Source organism: Euphorbia lathyris, chromosome 2, assembly GCF_963576675.1.
Source record: "Euphorbia lathyris chromosome 2, ddEupLath1.1, whole genome shotgun sequence".
NCBI classification, from domain to species: Eukaryota; Viridiplantae; Streptophyta; class Magnoliopsida; order Malpighiales; family Euphorbiaceae; genus Euphorbia; species Euphorbia lathyris.
In genome coordinates, this window is record NC_088911.1 from 71,697,943 (window position 1) to 71,708,987 (window position 11,045).

Below are 11,045 nucleotides of genomic sequence, written 5' to 3' on the forward strand. Positions count from 1 at the left end.
TTTGCAACATCTTTTATATTGATATCTTACACTCCCCGCATGCGAATGTCAACTAGGTTTCAAGCATGTACAATACAAGCTTATATTACCACGTCCTATGACCTATTGAATCAATGAACTAAAAGTTTAAGCTGGTAATGAAGGCTAACAACATCTTTTATATTAATATCTGACATGGACTTAGTATTAGGTCACATGTAAGCTTAAGCATTTTCAAGTGAAAAAAATGAAGTTAAATATCAAAGTATAAAACACGGCTAAATTCATACCATAGATAAAATTTATCATGTGATAAACTAATTCTCTTATATATCACAAAATAACTCGAAATTTAAAATACAAAGAAAGTACAATCTTTAAATTAAGAGAAAGGGGTACATAAATTTAAAAAAAAAAAAAGGGGGAGATGAAAATGTGGAAAGAAAGAAATAAAAGGTAGTGAAGCAGTGATACATCACATGGATCTTGTCAAACTTAATTTATTTGGCGCCGCATCATGCATATACATATAACAGAGCAAGCAAGTTTGACTTCCTTCAGAAACTTTGAACCATTTCCAACAATGAAGGTCAAACTGATTCGATTCTTCCCAATAAGCTTTAAGAAAGAAAGAAGAAACAAATATGTTAGAATCACCTTCATATTAGAGTATTGACAACATATAAACTATTTCACCATAACAGCCAATCACTTTTTTCAATCTTCTAGCAACATGATGACGATGATGCTCAAGGAATAAGGATTAATCCAATTAAGAGAAATTAGCAAATTTTCATTCACTATAAGTAGCCCGAAAAGCTACATGTTCATGCTATACCTTTTGTGTTTACTCACTCAGCTTGCCCAACTAGGGGGAACGCGACCAGATGAGACTGGAGGCAATGCACGGACATTGATGTCAAGAGGAAGAAGGCGATATTGCATATCAAGCTCTCTAAAAATCTTAACTATCTCTTCAAGCAAGAGGGATCTCCTTAAAAATTTCTCTCCCATATCTTGGTGGTTTATTCTATGAGCGAACCATACTGCTATCCGTATCTTATTCAAATCTTCGAGTTCTTTGAATATGACCATCGGAGAAGGATACCAATGCTCTTTTTTATTCTCCATGTAACTACATGATAAAATTCAAGGGAGAATGAATATACAATTATATAGCAAATAAAGCTAAAATAACTATCTAAACTGACCAAATAATTCGTTGCCTCATGAGTGCAATTTTTTCAGGTGGGGTTGCTACATGGACCAAGAACTCAACTCCATCTCCCATGTCTGGGCTACGGTAGTAGTTACTGATGGCTTTGGTGGCAAGAACACTATTAGCAATTATGATTTTCTGATTGTCATATCTTAGAAAAACTGTAGTTAAAATGTTCATCTCTTCAACCACCATCTGATGATATTTGTAGAAAAACAAGTTAGGCTTCTACCTAAAGAAAGAAATAGTCCATTAACTAATTAATGTACCTGAACTCCATCAATTTCACAGCGATCACCCACATCAAAAGGGTGAATCACAAACAAGAAGATAATAGATTCGAATACTGTTTTGCATGTGTTTCCAAATATAAATGCCACAAGGAGAAGTTGGGAGGATATAAACACCAGAAACTTGCTTGTTGCAATCCCTAGTATAAGAAGCCAAATAACACCTACAATGCTCCCCACCAAAACGTTCACTATGCGATGCAGTTTTTTTACGGCTGTTTTTGTATCATTGAGCGTCAATGCAAGTGCCCTCCGTTCTCTAAAAGCATTAACCTGACCAAATCAAGTAATTTGATTGTGATTACCATATAATATAATATGTTCAAATGTTACTTGAACTTTGAAAAATGAGAACATCAAATGAAGTCAATTGTTCTTACCACCCAATTTTTCAAACAAGACTTGCTAATTTTCTTGCTTTCAGATGCTCCTTCAAAAAGATTCATGGCCTTTAAAGCCTCATCTTCCAGCATGAAACGCATGATGTCCTCCAAGTAGATATACCTTGTTAGAATAGAAGAACAGAAATAGTGTCATATAGTTTGCAAAGGATAAAATTGAGTTGAACATGATAATAACAAACATTTACCAAAGTTTACATCTCAATATTAGGAGTTACCTAGAACCGGGCTTAGCAACATTCATAAATATTTTCTTTGCTGCAGCTTTTGCTTCAAATTCACTTCTAATCTTTGTAGCAGACTCATCATCATCATCATGACTAGTGTCTCTTATCTGTTCATTTAATGTAGACAAAGCCCCATATCTAACAATATTCATCAACCTCTTCATATTCCAAGCAGAAACATTCATTGGATTCAATTTGTGCAAGAGATTGATTGTTATCCCATCATCTCCTTCGTCAAGTCTATGAGATAACTTTCGAGGAGGGCTTTTGTGCATCATACCACTCCCTGCTACTCTTGAAGGCTGTGGCAAAGGAGTAGTTGCCTTAAGACCAGGGGGTAAAACAGCACCTGCATTTTGCAATTCCTGTATCTCAACAGCCAATTCGTGTTCCTCTTCCTCATTCATATTTATCTCAACCAATGGAGGACCAGAAAGTGTTTCAATCACATATTGATTAAAGAGTGACTCCTGAATTCGATCAAAGTAAGTATTTACATTAAAAGAAGAGGCAAGAACCTTAACCACAAGAGTCTTGACAAGCCATACTAATGTACCGACCACTAAACAAATCAAAACTTTAGTAACATATCTAAGCATTACACTTCTTGTTTCCCTCTGAACTTTCTTGTCAAAAAGAAAATGCCAGGCCATCAAAACAAGACCCAGCCACAAGCAATTCCTGACAGCTTTCTTTACCCCATATACAAAATATAAAACTCTTTTCCTTAAGAGAAAATTCCTCTCAACGAAGAAGACAATGATTCTTATAACCCATCGGGAAACTAATCTGCCACATATTAATACTAAAAATAATACTTCCCATTTCCAGAATCTAAGTTTCCAGAGTCTTCTGTTCCTTAGAAATGGAAAAGCAAGACTAGATACTAAAGCTGTAACAATTAAAATCAAACTCGCCCATTCAAGCAAAACCCAAATATCAAGCTTATCTTTTCTGTACTCTTGAGGAATATCTTCGTCAAAAGGGTCATCCTCTTCATCATCAACGCTAACTCTTCCTAAAAATCCAGACCTTAATTGGCCTGATCTTGGTACGACTCTCCCTGATATTTCAGGGGGTTCAGGGTGTACATCCATCAATCTGGATTTGGATTTGGTCCTCTCCTTGAAGAGGTTTGATTTCTTCTTAAATGAGGAGGTGACATCGTTTCTGGAACTACACTTGAAAATTTCTCCATCCTTAGGTCCGGCAAAGTCATTGGTCTTATTTTCCAGGGAATTTTTGAAGTGATACCTCTTCCTGACGTTAGTGTCGTCAAGTAGGGACTCGGAAATGGGCGGTAAGTTGGTGTTATTTTGAAGCTCGGGCATTTCCAAGTCCATATCTAAGGAAAAGTCACCGGTAGCTCTTTGATTATGCAAAAACTGACCGATAAGCTTGGAGGGAGGATCCTCATGTGAAGGTGAAGTACAAGTGTGAGGAAAATCAAAGACATTGTCGTGAGGAATGTCTTTATCAGCACAAAAATCATAGCTGGATTCCCTCCAAATCTTTCCGGTGTGAGGGAAATTATCAGCCATCCCGAATACCATGTATGTATTCTGGGGGGGATTCAAGTTAAATCATATAAATGATTTGAATAAGGAAAGGAGTATGCATTGGATTCTGAAAAGGAGTATTATAGTACGGCCATTGATGTGGGTGTGGTTATTTTAATTTGAAAGAGGGTTGTAGGGTCCATTAAATAATTGATGCGGTTCCTATTCATTTCTCCAATAATACAATTACTGCATTGCATGGGGTCATCTTTCTTATTCCCATTCCCATTCCCATTAGGGATATTTGGATATCCAACCAACAATAATTTTGCTTGTTTGGACCAATCAACTTATAACTCCCATCATGATAGACACATATACTTTTACTGGATTCCTATATCACCATGTTTATAACTCTTCTTTATGCTCTCTCTCTCTCTCACTTTCAAACAAAACAAGAGCAATTGAGTGTCTATGTGATCGACATTGAAATATGGAACGTGGCCCATTATATATTAATGCATTATCACACACTAACAAATGCTGCCAAAATAACTTATATCTATATTGACAACTCATAAAACCCTAATTCCATAATAACTCTCCAACTTTCATTCTTTTACATATTCACCTCTCATCATTTCCTTTTCCCAACTTCAACTACTTAATCATACCTTTTCACATCTCTTACTCACTTCATTACATGTCCAAGTCCAACATCGTATTCACCCTACAAATCACTATGCATGTCAGAGTCGGACAAACCCCTAAATCAATTTCTAGTTTAGGACCGAACCCAAGGGTATGACCAAATTTGAGATAGTAATTAACGTACCAAACCTTGTGTCTATACCTATCTATTTATAATGTTCAATTAGGTTTAAGATTCTCACATTCTTAGGAATCCTTACGGGCCTATAAGGAGTCTGAATCCTAAGAGGAATCCTTGGTCTCGTAGCATTCTAGAATATCCCTTAAAGTTCTAAGGTTAGAACCTCGTGAGTTACGATCGGCTGCCGCTCGTAGGACTTGGACCGTGGTGGATATATCTGGGATGCTAAAGGGGTCATAGACCGTCTTGGGTGTTATTTGCGCTCTTATTATGCTTGGGTCGCGATGAGGATGGTGATGATGTCACACACCTGATATCAGGTGTCCCCCACCTCCTAGTCTTTGAGACATTCTTTCAGGATTCTTTTGTAAAATAAACCTTTTGCAAAAGGGTTATTTTGTTAATTTGCTCCAAGCCATCATTTTCTCGGAGTCATCATGGAGCTTCTTATAATTTTGCTGATGTGTTGGTTATGGGATGGGTCTAGAATCTCGCGCTTAACGACTTTTTAATGAGGGCCCTAGTTTAATATTTGGGACGCTTCACTTGCCCAGAAGCCTTTTGGTTTTCCTTTACCCCCTTTATCTTCTTCTCTGCAATCATTTTTTCCTTATGGACCAATCTCTTACTCTTATCCCTTTGTATTCATATTCTACCGTGGGGTCAACTATTTTCTGCAAGTTTCAGTAAGTTCTCCTTCATTTTCTTCACTTCTTTTGCTTTAAATCATGGCTCGTGCAAGATTGTCTCATGAAAGAGGTGAGAAATCTAGATCCAGCAACAGTAGTGAGACTTGCCGCAAAAAGGATGAGGAACCCCTGAAAACGAAGATTCCTCATTTGAGGAATCACGCATAACTGTCCATCTTTGATGATCTTACTTTGGCCACATTGGTATTCCAATGTTCTGAGTTCGCACATTTAGAGGCTAGGGTTCCAAACCTTGACCAAGTGATTATTGACGTGCCTGAAGGCCACCTGGGTTTTTACGAGATAACAATTGAAAATGGGGCTCATCTAGAGGGGATCCCCACTTATACGCATATTTTTAAAGGTAGAAATGAGCACTTCCTGTTTGAGTTTGTTTTGATTCTTTGATTCCCCATATGTGCAGGTTCTAACATGAGTACTGTGTCGCTCAAATTGCAAGCTCGCCAATTGGCTGCCAAGAAACGTGATGATGAGGAGGCTAAAGCCACCGCTGGGTTGCCTGAGGTGGAGGCAGCAGCTCATGTCATGGGCAAACCAGTTCCTCATGATATTCCTTCCTCCCCCTCTTCCACTAGCTCTAGCAGCTCCTTGAGGGACTGATATGAACCTAAAAAGTTCATATTTTAAGTACCTTAATATTGCGTTTTATTAAATAATCCAAGTATTCATTAATAAATTCAGGTATTATATCTTAATTATGTGTTTTATTTTACCTTTCAGGTACTTAAGATGGATTTAGGATAAAATTGCCCCTAAAAATGCAAATGAGCCAAGCTTATGAAGAAATCTAAAATTCCAAATTGTGCAAGCGTGCAATTTCCAGATTTTATATAAATTCACAGATGTTGTACCACACAATCTCCCCAAAAGTTGCATCTTCTCCTCCCAAAAGACATGTCCTCCTAGAAAGGTGTTTTAAAGAGTTATGTACCAATGGAAGGGTGCCTTTCATTTCCTTAATTAAAAGAAGAAAATTCAAAATCAGAGACCACAGAGAGAAACAAATCTAAGAATTATTATAGAAGAATTAGAGAACAACTCATCAATTACAATTGAATTGTGGAAACAGAGATCAAGGAAGAAGAAGAAGAAGACTGCATGTAAAGGATAGAGAGAACATCCTTCCCTTTAACTTCATTCGTTTTTTCTTGAATCTCTACATACATTTATGTTTAATGTTATGTTGATGTTTATGAATTACATTTTTACATTCAAATGTTCTTCATTTACTATAGTAAAATTCCATTACAGAGTTTTCTTATATGAATGTTTTCAATCTATCATGTATTGATATTCTTAAGTTAGGAAACAGATTTAGAGATTGATCCTAACTAAGATTATAAGAAATTGATCATTCAGTATTCGCTAGAGAGATCGGGTTTATTAAATGATTGTTTTATGTTAACTTGTATACTTGTAATTTTGGATGATAGTAAAATTATTTTTCTAAGTGAGAACTAGGAATTAATGCTTCATATGAATTATAAAAGGACTTTGATTTATGTTGAGAGAGTAAATTGGAAACTATAATTAACTTAGCCTGTAAAGTCAGAAAAATATTTATGACACTATACTTTAATCACAACCATTCCATTTCATTTCCATAAAATTCATCTCGTCATCAAAGTTGTTCATAGTTTACTTTAAATTAGTTTAGATTATTAGAATTTGATAAGTTAAATCAACAAAATTCAGATTTACTGTAAATAAAAGAAATATGTAAAAGTAATAGTGAGTAATAACTTTGTTCTTCATGGGATCGATATCTTTTATTACTACAAGGAAACCGTACACTTGTAAAAAATCCTAAACAAGTTTTTGGCGCCGCTGCCGAGGAACGAACCCGGGTCACCCGCGTGATAGGCATGAATACTCACCACTATACTTTTTTCTTTTTTATTTTTGCATAATGATTCATCGAGAGTATGTCTACTATTTGGACAAGGAAGATTCATGCGACACTCAAATTATCCATTTCAGAAATCAAAAAGTCTATTCCACAGAACCAGAAAGCAATAAAACATAAAAGTAAAATGGAGGACGCTCCAAAATCGAGACTTATCTTAATGAAAATTCATGGCCAGAAAATTTCATATATCAACCTTCACTCATTCGGTAAATTAAGTTTCGGTTTGTCATAAAGTTTATTCATTTCTTTTTACTTATATTTATATTTTTTATTTTTAGATTTATTATATTTATATATCATACAGATTTTGTTGAAACACAATTTCCAAGAGTTTTTAATTCTGAAAAAAATAATTTAAAATTAATTAATCAAGATGTCTAAATTTAAAATTGATTTATTATCACTAAAGAAGAAGAAGAAGAAGAAGAAGAAATGGTCCTACAAATAATAAAAGGCCCAAATATTATCTAAAATACTCATCCAGAAGCCCTACTAATTCGGAAGCCTAAGAGCAAAAGGAAGGACAGTTGGCATTGTCAAAGGACATCATGCATGTTCCCAAGACTGACAAGAAGTACAACGCTATAGAAGCAATGTCCCCTCAATAGTGCCTCCTCTATCACAACTGCAACGAAAAGGTTTGGAGAAAACCACGACTTAAGACGACAGAAGAGCCTCTAGGTCTGCAACAGAAAACTTTTTGTTAAAAGGACAAAGGACATCAGAAGCTAATGTTCACAGGTTCCGTTTTCTCAGAATGGCTAGTTCAAATTCAAACGGATCTCTTGTCAGCCTCTCCTATAAATACCAAGCCATATGCTCCATTTGAAGTTGATGAATTTTACAAGCTATTAGAGAGATCAAAAACTTCAAAAGAGCCCAGAGCAATATTTCAATACACAAGTCATTGTTCATATTTGTGTTCGTCCAAAAGAAATATTTAGATCTTCATTGTGTTTTTAGTAAGAACTTCTTTTTGTTTATAATATTATTTCAGAAGCTCTGTTGTTTGTTTCGGTAATAAGCAAACAGCACAAGTATAGATAGCTGAGAGATATTATAAAGGAATGTACTTTATAGAGGCTCTGTCTATTTGTATAAAAGTTTGTGCTCTACCTGTGAAAGAGTGTTTTGGTGGATTAAAGCTCAGAAGAAGGTATTATGGGGACTGGACGTAGGCTAGAGACTGAACCAGTATAAATCTGATGAGTAATGTTTTTCTAAATCTAACCTACTGCTTCTAATAATTTGTGCTCTATCTCCGATTCTCTATATTTACATATTGCCTCTATTGAATTATATTTCATTAAGCACTATACATACACATACATTTTCATCAGAAGCTCTGTCAAATTAAAAAGCAAATTCAAGCATAATATTTAAGATCAGTGTGATCCATAAAGTTGTGCACGCCAAGTGAGTAAATTTATAAAGCGTTAAAATTACCCAATAGTTCCATTCACCTCCTATTTGGAACTAAGGCCCTGTTCTTTATCACTTAATTTCAGTAACAATCAGTTCAGTTCAATTCACTTAAGTTCAGTTCAGTTCAATTCAGTTCAGTTCAGTTCAGTTCAATTCAGTTCAGTTCAGCATTCACTTTCAGCATTCAGTAATTTATCATTATTTATTATATTATAATAATTATTATTATTTATCTATAATTTATCATTATTTATTATTATTATTATTATATATTATTATTATTATTATTATTTATACTTTATCATTATCTATAAATTAGATAAAAGTCAAGAAATGATAGTTTATTAAAGTATATATCGTTTAATAAAAAAATTAAAACTAAAGTATGCATCCATATTTAAAAATTAGGAATTGCATCCATATTATGAATTGTTTTAAAATTTACCGAATTTATCAATGTTAGGGATAAAATTGCACCATTTTAGACGTTAGGGGTAAAATTACTCTTGACCCAAAACGTTATTTTTGCACTTTAACCCTTAATTAGAATAAAAAGTTAAGAGTTTATATTCATATGAAAATTTGTATTTAATTTCATAGGCTTTAAATTATATGTAAATTTGTGTTTGTATGTAATTTGTATTTTTAATTTAAATTAGACTTATTTTTATTTAATTTCATAGGCTTTTATCGAGCCAAGATTTTATCAACCCGAGCTTTTATTTGATATTCAATTTAGTTTTATCTTTAACAATATATTTATTTATTATTGATATTATTAAATTTATTAGAACCATTATTATTATTATTATAAGCTTATTAATGTCCAATATTATCATTAAAATTATTTTAAAGTCTAATCTCATCATTATTGTTAAGTTTGGTTAAGTTCGGTAGCATTCAGTTAAGTTCGGTAGCATTCATATAAGTTCAGTAGCATTCAGTTAAGTTCAGTAGCATTCAGTTAAATTCAGTTCAGTTCAATTCAGTATTCAGTAGCATTCAGTTCAGTTCAGTTCAATTCAGTTCAGTTCAGTTCAGTTCAGTTCAATTCAGTTCAGTTCAGTTCAGTTTTTTTCAGCGATAAAGAACAGAGCCTAATATCACCTCACAATGGACCAACAAGTGGTACTAGAGCCTCACAAGCTCTATTGAAAAAATAACACTATCTTAAGCTTAAGATCCCTAATGGCTGCCAATAGCACAAGAAACCTCCCTAGTAATGAGACTACTCAAATCTTTCCGGAAGGTCTACCTATTACCAAACCCCCTCTATTTTTTTGATCAAATTATACATTCTGGAAGAACAGAATAAAGAATTTCATCCAAGCTTAGAGCATGAGCGCCTGGTTAGTAATAACCAAAGGCCCTTATGTTCTTACTAAAACAGTAAGTAGGACTCAAATAATTAAGAGTGAGGACAAGTGGTCTGAAGGTGACCTCAAAAAGCTACAACCCCATGCTTCGGCTATAAACATGCTTCACTGTGCTTTAGATGCTACAGAATATAATAACATCTTAGGTTGTGAGACAGCACAAGAGATATGGAACAAGTTGGAGGTGACCTATGAAGGAACTAGCAAGGTCAATGAGTCGAAAGTGAACCAAAATATGTGAATCCATAAGCTGTTTAAAATGAAGGATGAAGAAGGAATCTCTGACATGTATGACAGATTCACCAATATTATAAATGAGCTTAAAAGACTGGGCAAAGTCTTCTCAGAAGAGGAGCAAGTCAAAAGATCCTCAGAAGCCTTCTAAAAGGTTGGCAAGCCAAGAAGACGGCTATTGAGGAAGCTCAGAATCTAAGCACGTACAAATATGATGAGTTGATTGGGTCTCTTCTTACGCATGAAATTTTAATGAAGAATTTTAAGAGTAAAGAGAAGTCAAAAGACAAGAAACAAAAGTCAATAGGGCTGGAAGCTGATTCCTCAGAAAAAAGCACTACTGATGATGAAAAAATGGCAATGTTCACTCGTAAAATGAAGTGGTTGTTCAGAAAGGGTGATCAATATAAGAAGTCATTCAAGAGGTCTGATAGATCCAGAAGGGAGCAATGTGATAGCAAATTGAGAAAGGAATCCTCAAAGCCTATTACATGCTTTGAATGCCATCAGCCAGGGCACATCAAATCCAACTGCCCAACTCTAAAAAAGGAAAAGAAACATCACAAGAAGGCCATGATTGCAATATGGAATGATAGTGATAAATCTTGATCCTCTGAACACGAAGCTGCTGAAACAGTAAACATTTGATTCATGGCTGTTGAGACAGAAGTCCAAACAGCCGCTAAAATAGTTGAAGCCTCCAACGCCTCTGAAGATGAACATCGGAATGCGAACCTCATAGATAAAAGTATTACTGAAAGGTTCCCCACTCTTTTAAAGAGTTGATGGCCATAACACAGAACTTTGTGCAGTATGATGGCAGTGATAGACTGATAGGCTATTAAGAGTTGGAGAAAGACAAGAATAGAGGTGAATCAAAGAAGGATGAGAACAAAAAGTAAGTTGTCGAGCCAAAGAGATTCCTCCCAAGCATGGAGAGATGA

At 34.8% G+C, this 11,045-nt stretch overlaps 1 protein-coding gene across 1 annotated transcript; it reads right to left on the bottom strand.

The window, feature by feature from the left end:
• Window positions 1-254: 254 nt before the first annotated feature.
• On the bottom strand, window positions 255-3,783 carry LOC136218576 (mechanosensitive ion channel protein 6-like). Its single transcript, XM_066005546.1, has 6 exons — window positions 2,108-3,783; window positions 1,869-1,992; window positions 1,468-1,761; window positions 1,191-1,393; window positions 818-1,114; window positions 255-597 (listed from the first exon to the last, which is right to left on the bottom strand). The coding sequence occupies exons 1-5, from the start codon at window positions 3,667-3,669 to the stop codon at window positions 835-837; spliced, it is 2,463 nt and encodes an 820-aa protein (XP_065861618.1). The 5' UTR covers window positions 3,670-3,783; the 3' UTR covers window positions 255-597; window positions 818-834.
• Window positions 3,784-11,045: the final 7,262 nt, after the last annotated feature.

Bases quoted from the DNA above. Each gene is read 5' to 3' on its own strand.
- LOC136218576 (XM_066005546.1), bottom strand. From the start codon at position 3,669: ATGGTATTCGGGATGGCTGATAATTTCCCTCACACCGGAAAGATTTGG. The intron at 1,762-1,868 runs GTAAGAACAATT...TGATTTGGTCAG, and splicing joins CTTGTTTGAAAAATTGGGTG to GTTAATGCTTTTAGAGAACG. The intron at 1,115-1,190 runs GTCAGTTTAGAT...TTTATCATGTAG, and splicing joins ATGAGGCAACGAATTATTTG to TTACATGGAGAATAAAAAAG.